The following is a 21,055-nucleotide window of genomic DNA, read 5'->3' on the forward strand; positions in this document are numbered from 1 at the left end:
ATATTTTTTAGAAAAATTAAACAATTTTTATTAATAATAATAAATTAAATAAAAAAATTTTTTTTTTTCTCTTTTTTTCATCATAAAAAATGATAAAATTAATAAAATTTCATTAAAAAAAAAATAATTTATAAATTACAAATTAATTTTAATATATTTTTATTTAATTTTCTTGTTTTTTACTTGAAATTTTATTTTTATCTCAGGGTAAAGAGATAAATATATATCAATATATCAAAAAAGAAAAAAAATTCTAAAATACTGGCAAATGTCCAATCGTGTAATGCCGTTGCATGTGGGCAACATTAATACGTCTATATATAAGTACAAACATTTTTAGAAATTGTTTTTTTCTCTTTACATATGTATATATATATTATATTTTATTTTTTAAATTAACTTTTTATTTTGTTCATTCGAGGCTACTTGCCTAGAGCCCATAATAGTTACAAATCCACTTCATCCATACGGTCCATGTTGTGGTGAGAATGGATCCGCAAGCATCATCATCAGCTATAATAATTTTATTCAATAAAAATAATATTCAATAAAACGTGTAATAACAATTTATTTTTTAAAATAATAAACATTCTTTGAGCATTTAAAAAATGCATATGAAAAAAAAAAAAAAAAACAAAATTTACAAAATAAAATAAATACTACAGTGGATAATCAGTGTGTTTCAATAATAAATATAAACAATTTATTTAAATAATTATTTATGTGTAATAATCATTAATTTAATAATACAGTGTTTGAAAAAAAAAAATTTTTTTTTAGCTTAAAATTATATTTAAATTACAATTAAAAAGGATAAAAAAGTAAATTTTTTCTTTTTACAAAATTATGTAATAAAAATTAATTTTTTGATTATTTTTTTTTTATTTATCATTTACTTTAATGTGAATATTAAATAACAATTATTTTTTAAAAAATTTGGTTGATTAAATTGAGGAAATAAATTATGTCTATGTGGTGAAATATTTTTCTAATTTTCTATATAAATTTGTCATTTATCTAAAAATAGATCGAACCAACAAAATTCATCTGCTTTTCTTTTAAATTAGCTTAAAAAAATAAAATAAAAGTGACAATTATTTTAAATTTATAATTCAAGTGTTAAATTATAAATAATTAATTGAAAAATAAAAAAATAAAAATGAATCATTCGTTTGGTTCATCAACTGGAGACACCCTGTGCCCCCTTGGTTTTCATCCCCAAGTAAGATGGCCAACAAGGTGCAAAAGATGCTACAGGTAAATTGTTTTTATTTCGAAAAAAAAAAAATTCAATTTATTTAAATTTATAGTGTGTAGAGAGAGTTTGTTATACAGGTGTTAAAAATAGTATATTAAATGAGACCAGCAAGTTATACTGTTAAGCTGTAAGAAAAACAAAACCAATTATCAAAATTTTATTTAAAAAAATTGAAGCTTGCTTGTGTCATTTATCATTTACCATTAGATATTTTTTTTTTTATTTTTTTTTTGAAATGTATATCGTAATATGATTACTCGGAATTGCTCAACAGCAGCATAATCAATGATTCTCCAGAGATTACAAGGATCATTCAGGAAAAAGATCAGGTGGACTCAAATCAGACTTTGCATCATCAACACCATCACTGTTCAAATGGGAATCATCACCATCATCATCAAACAGGTTAATACAAATTTATAAAAATTAATAATTAGAAAATGTAGAAAGAAAAAGAAAATTTAATTTTGAATTTTAAAAAAGATCAAGCGAGAGTCCAGAGAAAAAAAGAACATGGTCTTCAACATCAAATTTAACAAAGGACGATGTAACTGTTGATAAATATCGTAATGATAATAATAGCTTAATAAATAATGAATGGAGTAATTCAGCAGTTGATGTTACAACTTGTAATAATGATGTATCTTCTAAAATAAAAACAAGACCAAAAAGTTATGTTGATACTAAAAATGATTCATCATCGTATCAATCAACATTTAGACGTCATTCTATTGATGATGCTGCAATATGTAAAAATCAAATAGCTAATAATAATGATGATTCATCAATTGATAGACCACCTAAATTAAAAATACGTCAAGTTATTGATAATACATCAAATTCAAATGATAATAATGTTGAATTTATTGTTCAGGTACTGTTATAATTATCATCTTTAATTATTGCTATTATTTATTTATACATTTATATATAAATTTTTTTTTTTTTAATAGTTTTTATAATGATGGTATATTTTTAAAAATTATTTTCATTTTTCTTTAGAGAAATTTTTTCAACTAAACTTTTCTTCTTTTTATTTTTTTTTTTTTTTGTAATTTTTTTATGGAGTTTTTATTAATTTTATTAATTTATTTGTTTATTTATTTATATATTAATTAATGAATTTATTTTTTTATTTTTTCATTTGTTTATATGTCGAGTAATTAGTTTTGTTTTTTAAATTTTTTTGAAGGTAAGAAAAACAAAAGATGAAACAACAAAATCAAGTGGTAAAAATGAAATTGATAAATTAAAAGAACAACTTAATGAAATGAAGGCAAGATGTGAAAGGGTTGAACGTGAAAAAAGTGAAATTTTATTTCGAAGATTGGAAACTATGGATACAGTGTCCTCGAAAACAGCAAAAACAACTGAAATGACGAGACTTCAAAAATCCCTAAAAGAATTACAATCTAAAAATGAAGGTATTTATTATTTTTTTTTTCTACATTATTAATAATTAATTTTTTTTAAAAATCACATTTAAAGCTTAATTAAAATCTATTTCTTATTTCTATTGTTCTTGTTTTTTTGGTAAATTATTCAACACTGTTTCTTGAATATTTGTAAAAATATTTGGAACTTGAAAATTGAATAATTTTCTACAAGTTCTTATTCCATCTGCTGTACGTGGACATACCAAATATCCACAACATTCTTTGCTTTTTGAACACTATATTAAATAAAATTAAAAATAAAAAATAAAACAAAAATTAATTAATACATTGGTCTTTAAATTTTATAATTACCTCTTCATTTAATTCACGACATTGAGAAGACAATGACAATGCATCTACACTAACAATTAAAACTACAAAAATTGATAAACAAATTAATAAATAAATCCTTGACATAATTATTTTATTATTTTAAACAAAAATTAATTATTAAATTTTCACATAAACCCGCGAGTTTTATCAATTAAATTTTAATTACTTAAAAGCTCTCAATTTATATATAAAAATTTTTTACCAGTTCAATTGTCAATTAACGTTTGAATAAATATTTAATTTTAATTTTTTTTCTTGAATGTTTAACTGTATATTAATTATTTACTAAGGTAAAAAAATTGCTTATTAATTATTATTAATAATTTTTTATTAGTTAAAAAAATTAATTATAATTACAAATTTACTTGGTCAAATAACTTTTTTAATTTTTAATATATGCGCCCATAAGTTATTAGTTCAATTGGAATTTTGATATTCAAAATTATCTCAACAGAAAAAAAAAAAAAAAATAAACATATTGATTAAGTATTTAAAATATAAATTAAACATTTGATTATGTAAGAGATAAATGTGTTAACTGTGCTTATCGCATACAGTAATTAATATTAATTTAAAATATCAACTTGAACTTATTATTGAAAAAATAAATAAATATTTGTAACTTTGTAAGTAATATATTTATGAATTTATAATGATTATTTGACAGCCTTGAATGAAGAAAAAGTAAAATATATTACAAGAATAAAAAACCTTGAAAAAGAAAATGTAACGAGAAATATAAGTGGTAAAAATGAACGAGAAAGGACAATTTGTGAGGATCTCAAGTCGAAGCTCAAGGCTGCTGAGACACTTTGTGAAAATCTTATGGATGAAAATGAAGAAATGAAAAGAGAAATGAGAGATTTAGAAGAAGAAATTTATGAAATGCAAGATACATTTAGGCAAGTAATTAATACAAAAATTAATAAAAATTATACAAAAAAAAATTCAACAAATAATTTAATTTTTAATTTACAATATTTTTATTATTTTTAAAAAAAATATAGAGAAGAACAAGCAGACGAGTATACAAACTTGCGTAAAAATTTAGATCAGTCAAATAAAAATTGTCGTATATTGTCATTTAAATTACGTAAAATTGAAAGAAGAGCTGATCAATTGGAAAATGAAAAAAGTGATTTAGAAAGTAAATATAACGAGGTAATAATAATTATTTTTGAAATATATTATTTATCAAAAATACTTGTGTTTATAATTTTGTTTTTTTTTTTGTAAATAGATATTGAGAATTCAAGATGTATTACGAAAAATGTCACGTGATTTAAAAACACGAGGATTAACTAAAAATTCAGAATTTACAACGAAATTACAATTAAAAAAAATGCTTGAAGAAGTAGAAAAAGAACTTGGTAAATATGCGTATTAAAGAAAAATAAATAATTTGTTGTTTATTAATGTTTTGCTTAAATTGTAATAGGGGATGCATTTAGTGGTTTGGCAAATGTAATTAATGTGGAGATGGAAATGTCGGGGTCAAAAGGACAAGATACCAGTGTTAAATACGATAAACTTTGTAAAGAACATGAGCTATTGCAACACAAGTTTGACAATGCAATGAAAGAATTAAATGACAAAGCAACAATAAAATCATCTGATACAAATAAACATGAATTACAATTACGTGAGTTTAATTTTAAAGCTAAAAAAAAAAAACATATTTAAATACAATAAAGTAATTTTTAATTTTTGATTTTAGTTAAAAAAAAATTAAATGACATAACAATTGCACGTGACAATGAAAAAAAAAGCAGTGAAATTGAGAAAAAAAAATTACACGATGATAATGAAAGTTTAAAATCAAAACTGTTGTCATTATCTGCTGAAAAATTAAAAGTTTATAATGAAGTTTTGCAATTAAAAAAAGACTTAGATAACGCAAAATTGTCGGAGAAAAATAATTCAAAATATGAACAAACAATAAATGATTTAAAAAAAGAATTAAACAATGAACATGATAAAGTTAAAAAGCTAAATGATGAGTTGTTAATAATAAATGAACGTGAAAATAAATTAATGAAAACTTATTCGACAGTTGAACAGTCGAAATTGATATTTGAAAATGATTTAAAACGTGCTAAGGAAGAACTTGATAATACAAAAGCAACAATGTCTAGTAAAATAACAAAATTAACAAATGAAATTAATGAAATTAAAAAAGACAGAGATAAATATAAATGTCAATATGAGGAAGAAAAAAAATTAAAAGATAATGAAATTGCTAATTTAAATAAAAAAATTATATCGTTGGAAAAAGTACATGTTGATTCGAAAATTGTTAATGAAATTAAACAAAATTATGATGAAAAAATAACAAGTAAGTAAATTAGATTAATAGAAATAATAATTATTAAAAATATTAATTTATTATAAATAAATTAATAATTATTTTTTGCCTAGTATAAAAAGGAGAATGAGGTCTCTTTTCGAGACATATGATTGGTTCTCACATTAAACAATACACATTAATAATGATGTTTCAACTTTCATTTGTTTTTGTTTAATTAATTTTTTTATTAATGTTATATTAATAATTTTTTACAGTTAGATAAAGGGCCGATTATATAAAAATAATTACGGGAGGTAGTTGAAGGATAAATAAATATGATGTAGGATTTTTTTCATAATTTTTTACGCGATCGGTAAGGGGTAGATTGGGGTAGGTTTAGATATAAAATTGGTTTTACTGGGAATTTTTTGAGAATTAATTATTTTTAAGTTAGATAAAGGGCCGATTGTATAAAAATATTTACGGGAGATGGTTGAGAGATGGTTGAAGATAATGTAGGATTTTTTTCATAATTTTTTACGTGATCGGTAAGGGGTAGGTTGGGGTAGGTTGGGGTAGGTTTAGATATAAAATTGGTTTTACCTAAAATTTTTTGAGAATTAATTTCTCTTGAGTTAGATGAAGGGCCGATTATATGAAAATAATTACAGGAGAAGGTTAGGGCATAAATGAAGATAATAGAAAAAAAAATGATTTCTTAAAAAATTATGTAATATCAGATTCTAGTAATTATAAAAAAGCCAAAAAAAAAAAATTTTTTTAATTTTATATATAATAATTTTGATAAAACAATTAATAATAATATAAATAAATTAATATTAAAAATTCTTTTTTTTAATTGTTTAATGGATAATAATAATTTATTTAATTTATTTATTAATAATAAATTTTTATTTTTTTCATTTTATCTGATTATTGGAGTATAAAGCAATCTTTTAATAAAAAAATAAAAAAAATTTCCATATTATTTTTTAATACTTATCATAAAAATAAAAAATTGTTAAATAATAAAATTTACATTCCAGTTCTCAATGACGAGCTAATGAAAGGTCAGGAACTTTTTGACAACCTTCACAAAAAACACGCAAGTCTCCAGGATGTTAAAAGAAAAATCGAAAATGAGAACAAAGTATTAAACATGTACGTCATGCACAAAAAAAAAATACCAAAAATATAAAATTTATTTTATTTAAATATCAATTAAATTAATTACAGAAAAGTTGAAGCATTAAAAAAACAATTGGACACAACATCAGAGAGTCTGTCATCAGTAATAATTGAACAGAAAACATGTGAATCTGATTGGAAAAAGGAAAAACAAAATTTAGAAAATATGATAAAAGAAAAAGACAGATTAAAAAGTAACATACAACTTGAAGATTCACGTGATGAAGTCACTCGATTGACCAAAGAAATTGAGTCCTTGAAAATTCAGCTGGATGACGTCAAAAAAATTGTAAGTATAAAAACAGCTCATAATACTATTGACACATGGTTTTTTTATTTTTCGAATGATAATTTATGATTCATTGTATGAAAATTTAATAAAAAAAAAATTAATTATTATTTTTTTCTATCAACTTCCTACACATGAAGAATGATGACTTGTCAAGTAAATTAAATGACTACAATTCAGTTACAAAAATTCAACGTAATTTAACAGCTGATACAACAGCACTTGACAATGAATTACGTAAAAATCAATTAATGCTTGCTGATGCTGTAAAATTACGTAAAACAGATTTAGCTGAATGTAAAATGCGTTATGAAAATCGTATCAGAGCAATCAACGATGAAATACAATCAGTACAAAATCAGCTACTACGTTATAAACGTGAAAGAGATACATATAAACACATGCTAGAAGGTGCACAAAAAACAATCGGTCAATTAAAATCAACAACAAGACAAAGAAAAAAATCAACAAATTCAATTGGTAAATCAGATGATGATGAAGAATCAAATGGTACAAATGTATCAACACTTGAAACACAAATAAGTATCATGGAAGATGAATTGTCAGAGTGTCGTCTTGAATCGTCAAAACTTAAAACAGAATATGTATCGGAAAAATCTGGATGGCAAATTAAATTATCAGAAATGCAATCAAGAATAAATGAGGTAATTTTTTTAAATTTATTTATGTTTATTTATTTATTTAAATTTTTTATTTTGCATTTAATTTAATTTTATTATTTTTTTTGTTTGTTTTTTTGTTTGATTGTTTGTTTGTTTGTTTGATTGTTTGTTTTTCTGTTTGTTTGTACTTTTGTTTGTTTGTTTGATTGTTTGTTTGTATTTTTGTTTGTTTGTTTGTTTGTTTTTCTGTTTGTTTGTATTTTTGTTTGTTTGTTTGTTTTATTATTTAATATTTTTTATTCTACATTTAATGATGATTAATAAAAAAGACGGAAATATTTTTTATTCTATTTTTTATTTTTTGGTGATTCCGTTAGATTACAAACTTTAGACAGTCAATGAAAATGAGGTCATTATTTCATAAATCTAGTTCTTGATGATTCAGTTACATAACTGTTTTTGATTCTCAAAAAAAAATAAAATAAATAATAAACTATGAAAATTATATATCGTTGTTTAAATTAAGTGTCAAAATAATTTATTTAAAAAAAAAACATAAGAATATTATTTAAATTGATTTATTAAATATTGTTGACAAAGTGAATATAGTTTATTTAGATCAACGAAATAAATTCCAGGTCAAAGATCCGTTAATTAATTTAAATTCAACTTGGTATTAACGTCATTTTGTATGCAAGGATGGCCCTATTTATATTTATTTTTTTATATTTTTTCCATTTGACAGTAGAGAAACAAATATATATGTTGTTCTAGTTTTAATTCACAGGCAATTAAAATAATCACAATATTTTTTTAAATATCGTTTTAAAAAAAATCGCGTGAGTTTTATCAATGACCTACATAAAAACATTCGATCAACAAATGATTAGTTATTTTCATCAAATCAGAAAGACATCCGATCGGCTGATCATTCGATAAATATTTTCCAAACTATCAACAAGTAACAAAAAACAAATAAAAAAAATACTGACAGTATAAAAAATATTCCTCAAACATGAAGAACAAAATATTATTAATATTTTTAATGTTAAAATTAAATTTAACAATAGCAATTCAAGTGAAAGAATATTGCAAATCATTACCAAGTGATTTTGTTTATTGTGTTAATTCTGGTAGCATAACATCTGTCAATAGAAATGGATCACCTGGTAAAACTCTTCATATAAATGATCCAGCAATTGTAAAAATCAATCTAAATGTATTTAAAAATCTGCCAATTGAAACTTTAATTCTTGATTTATCAAATCAAAAAATTAACATGGAAGGAATGTCATGGGATCCATTGGATTCAATAACACGTATGGATAATATAAAAAATATTCATATAAATACTGGATCCATTGAATTTAAATCAGGATCTTTCAATGTACTGTCATCATCAATAATTGATTTAAGCCTTGCAATTGATTTGCCAAATAGTAATTTCAAAGAAGCACTAGCTGATCTTAAAAATTTAAAATATTTAAAAATTACAAAAACAAATTTTGGACGTATCAATAAAAACACATTATATAATACAAATAATAGTATTCATACATTGACATTTGAAAATAATAATATAACGTCAATTGATGAGTTATCATTTGTCTCATTTGAAAGATTAAAAACACTTGAATTTATTGAACAGCCATTGATGAATTTTAAGGCTGGTACTTTTGATGGTCTTGATGAGTTAAATATTTTATCAATTTCATGGGCTAAACAATTGACAATTATTGAAAAAAATGTCTTTATTGGATTGCCAAAAATTAAAATTATAGAAATTAATAATTGTAATTTAAGCATGATTAAATCAGGTGCATTTAATAGTAAAACAATGATTCATCTTTCGTTACGCAATAACAAATTGAAAAATATAAAAATTGGATTATTTGATAGTGTTTTATCACTGGAATCATTAAATCTTCGTTCAAATAATTTAACGTTTATACCTAAAGCGATATTTAATCGTCTTATCAAACTTACTACACTGGTTTTGTCAGATAATCAAATCGAAAAAGTTGATCATGGTGCTTTTGATGGATTGAGACTGGCATGGCTTGATTTGGCGAATAATAAACTGACTGTGTTTGATGGTGGAGCATTTCATGGTGTCACTATTGATCAACTTAATTTATCAAATAATAATATCAAATTTGTACCGGAATTTATTTTTTCTGATACGAAAATTAATTCACTTTATATTTCACAGTGTATTATTGCCAATAAAACGAGAAAAGAGCTGGGTCTTTTGTCTTCAGCAAAAATTATATTAATAGAGGAGTAAAAAAAAGAAGAAATATTTTTTTTTGATATTGAGATTTATCAGGCTATTATATAGACATTCTCATTAATGTTATTAAAAATTTGATGAATTTTTTATTCATTTATATAATGATGAACGAAAAAAATTAAAAGATTGTAAATTATTATTTTTAAAATATTTTTAAATGATTTATTTTGATATTTGTTTGAAAAATTAATTAGCAGGTATTGTAATCAACAATTTAATTGAAAAAATATTATGAAATTGTAGATGAAAATTTCAATAAACAATTGGGTCATTCATCAACAACAAAAATATTATTATCTGTTTGAAAAAAAAAAATCAGAAATTGAAATTTTTTAATATTATTATGAATTTTTTAAATATCAAAATAAATTGGCAAATTAATAAACAAATTTAAAAATTATATTTTTCGTTTTATTTTATCCTTGAAAATAATTTACTAAATGAGTTTATTTATTTTTATATTTTATATTGTTTTTTTTTTTTAGACTAAAAAGTTTAATTATAATATTACTTGAATGCTTTTAATTATATGTAATTAAAAAATAATATTAAAATAAAAGTATATAGCTTTAAATGAAATAATTGATGTATAAATTAATGATATTATTAATTTTTAATTAAAGCTGGAAGAGGAACGTATACTTGCAAGTGGAAGAACAAAAATACCTGGTATTAGATCGAGAATTGAATTGGCCTGGCAAAAGGAGAGAGACGAGCAACAAAGATTATTGCAAGAAACTGCAACATTAGCTCGAGATCTTCGTCAGACACTCTACGAGGTATTTTTTTTTTTTAATAAAATATTATTTATTTTTTTATTTATTAAACAATAAATTCATTGGATATATAATAAAAGAACAATCAACTAGACAACTATTGAAAAATATATTTAAAAAATTTCAATTAAAGACCCACCCAGTTTACGACTTTTACATTGAACTTTTAACAGTGTATATATATTTTTTTTTGTATGAAAATAAAGTATAAAAGATTGTTCTTTTTTCTAAATATTCTGATGAGAGGTTTAGTGTGTGTATTTATTTATCGGATCTTGCATTTATTTCGTTAAAGGTCGAGAGGGAACGTGACAAGGAGCGTCTCGAAAATAAAAGACGTCATGAACAATTGAAGAAGATCTATGACGAAGAAAAAGATGAAAATAACAAAAAATTAGAAGAGGTAAATTACATTTTTCTAATAATTCAAACATTTTTTTTCATAAATGGTATAAATAATATTTTTTTTCTTCAAATTAAACTTTAAACTGTCATCAAAAAGTCATTAGATATTTTTTTTTCTATTTTTTTTATTTTACATGATTATAATTAAGTCATACTATTTTTAATTTACATGAATTTTCTACTGACCTAATTAATGAGAAAAAAAAAACGAAAACAAAAATCAAAATCTATGTTGAATATAAATAAATTAAATATCTGCTAAAAAGTCATTGGAATGTCAGTCATAGAAAAGAAAAAAAAAATAAAACTAAAACTTGAACAGTAAAGTTTTAAAATAATTGATAAAGCACATATATTAAAATTAAAAAAATATTTGTGTCTCATATTTAAAAAGTAACAACTGATAAATAATATTTTAATAAACTAAATAAAATTAAAATACTTTATTTATTTACTTTTTTTTTAATTAACAATAAACAATGTTTACTTGTTTAATTTTTTTTATTTTATATTAATTATTTTTATTCATTAATATACTCCAATAATTGACTCAATTAAATTATTTCCAAGTAAAAAAAAAATACCAAAACTGCAATTCCATCATTTTGAAGATGTCGATTTTAAAATAATCAATATTCTTTTTTTCCATTATGTTATTATGAAATAGCTTCAATGTGATCTTCTTGAACTTCGTGATGCACATGCAAAATTACGTACAAGTAATGAAAAATTGAGACGTGAAAAAGATCGTCATGAACGTGAGCGTGAAGAATTAAAAGAGATAATATCAAATAAACGTCGTATAGAACAAAATGAAACTAAAAATATGAACATATTACTTCGTAAAGTTGATGATTTGATGAAACATTATCCAGAATTATCACGACATCATGATAGTAATAATAAATTACCTGATAGTTATACTCCAACACCACCGAGAAGAACAAAAGGACCAAAATCAAGAGAATCATCACCGATGCATGATGAATCATTGAGAGGATCAACAAATAATTTAAGTGGTAAAAATGAAAAACTTGAATATACAATTGCAAAATTAATTGAAGTTGCAAATGAACTTCGAGAGTCCAAAAAAATCATAAATATTCATGATAATAATGCAAGTTCATCAAGAAAAAAGTTTGGTAAACGGTGAGTATTTAAAAAAAAATATATACTTGATAAAATATATTTTAAATAATTTTTTTTATTTTTTTCAATTTATTATCTAGATCAACATCAATTGATAATGACAGTGGTAAAGGATCAACATCATCATCAATTAATTCAAAAGCAAATCTACATAGAAAAAGTTTATCATTAGAACAAACATGTGGAAAAAATGATCAAACAATATGGGGAACAGATAGTAACATATCAAGTATACAATCACTTAATTCAGATGTTGATCCACGTTATTACAGTATGCAGAGAGATTCAAGTGTTGACAGGTAAATAAATACAAAATAATTATAAATCAATGATAACATTGAGTCATTAGAATAGGATAATTAATAAATGACTTTTTGATAGAAATAAATTGTTAAGCTAATCCAAGATCATCATGCATGATAAAAGTAAATTGAAAAAAAAAATAAAATAAATTTTGAAATGTAATATTAATTATTGAGATATTTTAAATAGTCATTTAATTATTATGTTTAATATTTAAAAATATTTTTGCTATTTTAATAATCATGAATTTTCATTGAAAAATAACAAATGTTTTTTTATACCAATACACGCAACATGATGATTTTTTATTTTCATAATTATTCAGCATTATCCAATGCCCCTTAAATCACTACAACCAAAATTACTCCAAAAAAAAGAAAAAAAAATAAATACAAATTTGAGATAACAAAATTTGATAATTAAATTACATTTTTTTTCCATCATTATATTTAATTTTTATTATATTTATTCATCAATAATTGATAATATAATTTTTTCATTAAAAATTAATGAATTTCTTTTTGTTTTAAATTACAGCCGATTGTCAAATAACTCAACAAAAAGTGAAATGTTACAACGTGATAAAAAACACAATAAAAATATAATAAAAAAATTAACAACAAAATTAAAAAAATCATCAAGCGTTGATGATCCAAATAGTTCCTATGAATTTTCCGGTTCCGAAGCAAGTATGGACGAGCAAAAACATGAAAAGAAAAATTTCAAAAAAAAATTAACAAGTATGTTTAGTTTTGGATCAAAGAGCAATGGGTAAAGTATGAAACTATATTATATAATTAATAAATTTAAAATATTCAATTCACGTATTATTGAATAGTCCATGAATAATTTAAATATTCAAAAATATATATTGGCTAATATAAATAATAATATTTTGTTTTTCTATTATTTGTTAATACAGGCTTGACAAAAAATTACAAGACAATAGTAGACCGTCATCAAGAATGTCAAATGTGTCTAAAAATTAATATTACTATTCATCAATCATCATGGATTTCATTATTACATAAAATATTATATATTGTGTAAGTTTTATTGTATCGAGGACATTTGAAATTATTTGTATCAACCTAGTCAATGCCAGATTATATTTATTTTAGCATTTATTTCTTTGTTTTTTCCTTCCTTCCTTTCTCCATATATCTATATTCTCAAACTATAATATATGTTTAGATTAAAAATATATAGTGTGAAACTAAATAAATATCATGCCACACCTATCAACTGATTGATGGAGTTATTTATTTCATTTTTTATCTAAGCAAATGATAATTTTAACCTTGTCGATTGATAAATTATTACGTTGTTTTTTTAATGCTTAAAAAGAATTTTTATTTTGAAAATTTAATAGTGCTTGTTTTGTTTAAATTAGAAATTAAATAAAAATATTAGAAATAAGAAGAAAATTAATTTTTTAAAAATGTTTTTCTTTTTTGTAATTTTCATTTTGATTTATATTTTAATGAACCAATGATAAATTAAATTTTTTTTTTTTTTTTTTCTTTTAGCAAGTTAATTATTGTGACTTTTTCTTCTGGCACATTTGATATATTAACTTCCGTTTTGATAGCCATCACGTCTTTTGATGAATTCATGTTTTTTTTTATTTTTATTTTTACAAAAGTAGGTCAAGTGAGATTTAACAACATACAAACCAATCACACTTGCAGCTATCTCTCTATTATTTTTTAAAAATTTATCAAACACCTGTTTTTTATAATAAACAATTTAAATTATTTTTTCAAAATTTATTTAACCATTAAAAACAAATAATAATCAGTGTTTTTTTCTATTTAAAAAAATTTTAAATTTCAATATTTTTTTTATTTATTAATTAATTAATTAATAAATAATAAAAAAATTAAAATTATTTAAATAAACAATGAAATTTGCTACAAATATTTTACTATAATTTTAATTTTATATTATTTATTTAATTGTTATTAATTAAATAAATAAATGAAGAAATCGAAATATCGAAATTTGAAAATATATTTTTTTTTACTATTAATTTTTGATTATCCATAAATTTTAATATTATAATTTTTTTTTTTTCAACAAGTATAAGGTCTTTCATCTGACCTTGTACCTTTCAAATGATCAAGGTAATTTTCGCTTGTTGTTAATTCAAACGTTAAATCTTCAACCTGAATTTTATTAAATTTTTTTTTCTTAACAAAATAACATATTAGCTCAATTGTTATTGATAAGCAACCAATTAAAATTCCACAAATGAGAATTAAAAACATTCCCTGTGTATCATCAAGCTGTAATTTCCTGTCTTCTGTTGGTAATTTTCGTGTCTTCCAACTATCAGATATCTGTAAAAAGAAAAAAAATAAAAAAATCATAAAATAACATACATTTGCCTCGATAATTATTTAAATTAACTATATCTATATAATTTTCATAAATAAAAAATAAACAATACACTCCCAAACTCATTGACAATGATAATTTTAAATTTAAAAAACAAAAAAACAAACTGGAAGTCTTCGTCCTTCAGCTGTTCTTTGAATATCCCACTCGATATCTTTAATTATTTTCTGAGTAAGACCAGATTGTCGTGCACGTATAATAATTTTATTAATTGATTCAGTATAAATTGAATTTTTTTGCAGTACAAATGTAACACCAAAATTAATAAAACAATTTTTACTAATATGCATTGATGATCTCATTGTTTTTGAGCTGTAAAAATATATAAAAAAGTTGAATTTAAATCCATAAATTAAAAATATTTCTACACAAATAAATAATTACTTTGGTGGAAATTTATCTTGTGCAATATACTCAAGTGTTAATTTAGATCCTAAAAATGCATATGGCCAAAAAAATGCTTTACTTGTATTTTTAATACCGTCATTAATATTTGAAACATAATTAATTGATTCAAGTAGTCTAACACCAATTGGATCAGTCATGTTTGTATAATTAAACCAACTTTCCCAACCATCATGATCTAAATTTAAAAAAAAACAATATTAATTATATATATATTTTGTAATTATTATTTATTAACTCAATGTTCCAATTGTGTATTTTTCATTAAGCAATTTTTCAGCTGTATCAATTGGTGCTGGAAATGTTGGCACTGTTATGAAAGCCATTATTGATCCGGTGTAGCAAGATGTTATTATAATTGTAAAAACCCAATAAAATCCTGTGTAATAAAACCAAAAATTAAAAATATTATAATATGAAAATATAATATAAATTAATTACCAATTAAAAATGATGTTGCATTTTTAGCAATTCCATTATTTAATAATGGATTTTTAATGACAAAACAATTTGTAAATGTACTAAAAACATACCAAAACATATGAAGTAATATATTTGGTTTTAATATTAATTCAATAAATTTATAACTTGTGTTTATTGTTAGTATTATTATTGCTAATAAATAAATTACTGATACAAATATCCAAACTGATGGATCAAATGGACCAAGTACAGCTTGATATTTTGGTAATGCTGTTGATGATTTTGATATAAATGCTGCACAATCTTCCATATAATCAAGTGATGTATCATAATTATTTGTTATATTTATTGTTTTATAAATACCACCAGTTGCTATTATTGAATTTTCATTTTTAACATCAGTTAATGATGCATAGATTGGACTGTTTGAAAATGATTTAATTAATTTATTGTAATTTAAAATATTTATTATTTGTTTAAAAAGTAATAACCTATCAGAAGCAATTGGATCACGAAATTCAGCTGTAAAATTTAATATTTTACTGAGTAGTTTGATCAATCTAATATCAATGCCATCCCAATCAATAATGTCACGGTTAATAATATTTCTGAAATTGAAAAATAACAATCAATAAATCATGGAATTATTATTATTGGATGTAGAATATTTACTTTCTTATTGTGTATGGTGGTTTATGTGCTACTGATACAATCAATCTGTGACCTTTGAAACCTTGATTTAATTTTTCTGGATAGTAATTAATATTAATATCTGTTGGATGATCTTTGATCCAGGAAGTTAACAGGACTGGCTCACTTGCACCACTGCCATCAGTGTAAAGATGATGGGTATATAATAAATATGATCCAGCCTAAACAAATATCATTTATTATTAATTAATTAGCTTTGTTTTTTTTTTTATCAACAATAAATTTACTATTTTTTTTTTTGTGTTTTTAATTTTTATATCATTTTTTTCTTTGAATTTTTAATTTTATCATAATTTTTTAATTTTATTTAATTTTTTTTAGTATTTCTTTATTTAAATTTTTTTATTAAATTTTTCTATCAATTTTTCATTTTTTTTTCTTCAATTCCTTGACTTTTTTTTATCACTTTATTTTTTTTTTTCTTATTTTATTTTTCAATTGATTTTTATATTCAATTTTTAGTCATTATAAAATTCCAATTTCTCAATCAATCAATTCCTTCAAAATTTAATACTAATTTTTACATTTAAAATTTCATAACCATCTAAAATTTCAAAATTAAAAATACAATATAATTCATCCCCTATTTTCCCCCAATTTTTGATAATTAAAAAAATTATTCCTGTTAATTATTAATCAATCATTATTGAACAAAAAAAATTCCCTAACAATACAAAAAAATAAACTCACCTCAGTTCGTCGACTCATGCTATGTGTTATAATCAACAAATTAGTATAAAACCTTGACGGATGACTTCTCAAATAATCCTTTACTGTCCAAGGTGTTGATTCAGTGATAATTAAAATTTTATTAATTGTTTCTTTACCAATAACCTTACCAATGTCATAAACATCATTCAAAAATATCAAATAATTATAGCATTTATCAGCGACAACATAATTATTATCTTTCCTTGTTAAATTAATTTTTTTTTGTACATATGATACTCTCGGTTGTGCATCAAACAATTTTTTAATTGTATCAATTTTCTCATTTAAATATGTCTCATCATACAGAACAACCAACACACAACCACCAAAATAATTATTAATTATTTTTTCAGTTAATTTCGATAAGCTTTCTATACGTTTTGATAATGCCCCGTGTTTTTTTGTTGAATCTTTTGTAATCCATTGTAATGTCACTGTTGGTATCAATATTATTATTAACAACAAATTCATTTTATAATTAACAAACATCATTTTGTTGGTTAACAAAAAATAACTGAAAATTCTTTCAGCCAACTTTCTTTTATAACCATCGAGTTTTGTCATCATCATTATATCATCAACATTAAAAATTATTTTTTCATATTCATTTGAAATATTCAAATACTAATCATCTCTTCCAAACAACTCGTAAATATTTCAAATATTCGATCAACCAATCAAAAAAAAAAGCTCACTGCTTTATCGACAGTTGGTCAAATCAACGTATTTTCTAAACACTATTTTTATTTTTTTTTCTTTGTTTATTTTTTTTTTTTTTGTCATTAAAAACTGTTAAAAACATACTGTATAATAAATATTGTTGTTTATATTTTTGTATGATATACCTATTAATAAATAATGCCATCAAATAGTGAAACTAATAGCAAAAAATTATTTTTTCTAATAAAGCCATTAAAATTTTATATGGGAATTGAATTTCAAAGAAAAGAATATTGTTATTGGTGTGATAAAATAGAGGTTAGTTAATTAATAATTATAATGTATTTATTTATTTTTATTATTGTTTATTTGTATTTTTTATTATAGGAACATGGTGGTATTGTTTATGACACAATTGATGGAAATACAATAAATTTAACAAAAAATATTAAATCAAATACAAATGATGATAACTATTCATGGCATGATTGTCAATTTGTTGATGATTGTATTAAAAATGGTGCTTTAGTTAATATTAAAAATTATCGGTAAATATTGATAGATTAATTTGTTAATAGATATTTGCTATTGGTAAATGTATTTTGTTGATTTTAGATTAGAAAAAAAGTCTGATGTAGAAAAAGACAGTCAGAATAAATCAACAGCTTTGGCATCATCATCATCACCACCAAGAAAAAAATATAAATCATCAAAAGACTGTTCAGTTTCGACAGATAAAAAATTAGAAATGAATACAGCTGTTCAACTTGAAGCCATTGGTTTACCAGATAAAAACAAATCAGAAGATGAAGAAAATAAAAAAGTAATAACATCAACAAATGATAATGAAACAAGTCAATTAAATTTATCAGCTAATAAAACACCAGGTATTACAAAAGGTATTAAAGTTGTTGATATGGAAACTCTTATAGATGGTACATTCAAATTATTAAAAACTCCTGATGATAAATCAAAAAATACAAAAAATTCTACAAATAAAAAATGTGTAAATGATGCAAATGGTACCAGTGATGAATCTTTAAAACAAAAAATTGATAATAAACCAGTTATAGAGTCATTAAATAGCAAAAATCAATCTGAATTATTGATAGATGATTTATCAGTAACTGATGACAGTTCAAATGACTCCAAGCCTCTAAAAAAATTGTCAAATAAAATGTCAAGTTCAAGAATAACAAGTGTAGAAAATAGAAATTGTAAAAAGATAAATACGAATGAATTTGGTGAACGAAGGGTACTTGGACATAGAGTACGTGAAGTACCAATGGCAACATCATCAGATGATGAAGAAAATATTGAGGAAAATGTTTCGTCGTTTAAAGCAAATAATAAATCCAATTTAAAACAAGAAATTTTAGAGAATTACAATCATGATGAATCTGTTATTGTTATTTCTTCTGATGATGATGATGATGATGATGAAGATGAAGATGATGAGACACCATCATCATCTTCAATAAATAAGCCACATAAAAAATGTCTTTTTAACACAGTTTTTGCTGACATTGAAAGAAAACCTAAATAATTTTAAAAAATATATAATTTTTTAAATAAATTATTAGCGATAAATTATTTTTCAATTAAAAATAATCAAATACTATATTTTTCATACCAATTTTTTTATTTTTTTAAATAAATTATAATAAAAAATTTATTTTTCGATTGTTTTTTTTTTTTCCAATTAAATAATTAATTAACAAGCTTAATAATAATTTAATTTTTTTAAATTGATTAATTATATTTAAAAAAAAAACACTTGAATAAAAAAAGGAAAAAAAAAAAAAAAAAAGATATTTATTACATAAATATTAAATGCATAATTAAATGAAGAAAAAAAGAAAAATGATTAAACTTGAATAATAATATTTAAATCTGAATTAAGTTTTTGTGCAACAATATGAAATTTAACAAATGAATAACGTGAATTATGAAGACCATCATTGTCACTTATTTTAACAGTTGTTGACCAAATAAAATAATAATCATCTTGTCCATTATTGACACTATAAAATTCATCGAAACTATAAAATGGTTTGGCCATTGTTAAACACCCACTTAATCTATCAACTGAAAATAATTTAGTTTTTTTATTTTTCGAATAATCATCTAAATATCCTTTTTTATAAAAAACTTGATTCGATGGATCAAGATCAAATACAATATGTTGATCATCATTTCTATCAGTGATATCTGGATCATAAGCAATTATTTTAGCAATACATTTGCCATTATTGATCATTGATGATTCATCATCATCATAAAGTGTATCATCTTCATCAAGCTCAATAATTTGATTCAAACTTGTCTCATAAACTGGTGGCTCATTTATATTTTCAATATTAACAACAACTTTTGTCATGTCATAAAGATCATCAACTCTTCCAACAACAGTCAAATGATACTTTTTTTTTCTCTCATAATCAAGCTTACAATTAACACGTATTCTACCACTTTTCATATCAATTTTAAAACAATTATCAGCATTACCATTTGTAATACTATATGATATTTTATTTCTCATAAAATAACTACTTGTTTTTAATTTAACTGTTAATACAAGTGTCAATATTTGTCGATCTTCTGGTATTGTTGTATTGTAATAATTTCTTTCAAATTCTACTGGTATTTTTCTCAAATTCTTCAGCAATTTCAGCCTTATTATTGACATCTTATTTTTTGTTTTCATTGAATTATCCATTGATGCTGAAAAAATATCACATTAAAATACAAAAAAAATAAACAATTAGTTTTTTTTTTTTTAGATTATTAAAACAATTTTTAATTTGACAAAAAAAAAAAAAAGTTAAACAGCCACATTTACAGTATTTTATTTATAATAATGTTTGAATAATATAAAAATAAATTATTTTCCAAATATTAATTTAAAATAATAATTAGCTTTTGCATCATTTTGTGATGGACAATTATAAATTCGACATAAAAATGATATTGATATTTTAGATTGAACAAATATTGTTGTTTTTTTAGAATTGGCTTTAGCATCTTTATCATATGCATTGATATAAAATGATTGATTGATATATGAGTCATTAGAATTATCAATTTTACCAATGTACAACCAAAAATAATATGAACAATAATTTTCAAATGGATCAACTAATTTTAAACAGCCACTTTTTCTATCAATATTTAAATACCAAGTCTTTTCAATAGTTTGATTTTTAAAACACTGAAATTTATTAAAATAATTTTTTCCAATAATATCAATTGTATAAACAATATGTTGATTGTCATTTTTATTTTTAATATCTGGATCAAATGCTTTTATATTTCTAATGCAATATTCACCTTGTTTAAGCATCGAAATTTCTTCACCATTAAATTTATCAATATCATTTTCGGTAAAATTTATTGGAACTACAT

General features: G+C 22.1%; 3 protein-coding genes across 3 annotated transcripts; 2 read left to right on the top strand and 1 right to left on the bottom strand.

The window, feature by feature from the left end:
* The first annotated feature begins 943 nt into the window (after nucleotides 1-943).
* On the top strand, nucleotides 944-13,515 carry LOC122860724 (major antigen-like). Its single transcript, XM_044164660.1, has 18 exons — nucleotides 944-1,257; nucleotides 1,556-1,663; nucleotides 1,742-2,132; nucleotides 2,451-2,682; nucleotides 3,695-3,929; nucleotides 4,035-4,188; nucleotides 4,268-4,397; nucleotides 4,466-4,669; nucleotides 4,745-5,362; nucleotides 6,361-6,475; nucleotides 6,551-6,791; nucleotides 6,932-7,456; nucleotides 10,331-10,486; nucleotides 10,779-10,886; nucleotides 11,556-12,037; nucleotides 12,118-12,336; nucleotides 12,878-13,111; nucleotides 13,263-13,515. The coding sequence occupies exons 1-18, from the start codon at nucleotides 1,160-1,162 to the stop codon at nucleotides 13,327-13,329; spliced, it is 4,317 nt and encodes a 1,438-aa protein (XP_044020595.1). The 5' UTR covers nucleotides 944-1,159; the 3' UTR covers nucleotides 13,330-13,515.
* A 1,605-nt stretch (nucleotides 13,516-15,120) lies between these two features.
* LOC122860725 (ionotropic receptor 21a) lies at nucleotides 15,121-17,476 on the bottom strand. Its single transcript, XM_044164661.1, has 6 exons — nucleotides 16,970-17,476; nucleotides 16,241-16,440; nucleotides 16,060-16,176; nucleotides 15,587-15,990; nucleotides 15,384-15,524; nucleotides 15,121-15,323 (listed from the first exon to the last, which is right to left on the bottom strand). Exons 1-6 carry the CDS (start codon nucleotides 17,459-17,461, stop codon nucleotides 15,121-15,123), a joined length of 1,557 nt encoding a protein of 518 aa, XP_044020596.1. The 5' UTR covers nucleotides 17,462-17,476.
* A 261-nt stretch (nucleotides 17,477-17,737) lies between these two features.
* Nucleotides 17,738-19,462, top strand: LOC122860726 (putative uncharacterized protein DDB_G0289963). The gene is made up of 3 exons (XM_044164662.1): nucleotides 17,738-17,968; nucleotides 18,038-18,198; nucleotides 18,266-19,462. The coding sequence occupies exons 1-3, from the start codon at nucleotides 17,849-17,851 to the stop codon at nucleotides 19,194-19,196; spliced, it is 1,212 nt and encodes a 403-aa protein (XP_044020597.1). The 5' UTR covers nucleotides 17,738-17,848; the 3' UTR covers nucleotides 19,197-19,462.
* Nucleotides 19,463-21,055: the final 1,593 nt, after the last annotated feature.

This window comes from Aphidius gifuensis, linkage group LG1 (assembly GCF_014905175.1).
Source record: "Aphidius gifuensis isolate YNYX2018 linkage group LG1, ASM1490517v1, whole genome shotgun sequence".
NCBI lineage: Eukaryota > Metazoa > Arthropoda > Insecta > Hymenoptera > Braconidae > Aphidius > Aphidius gifuensis.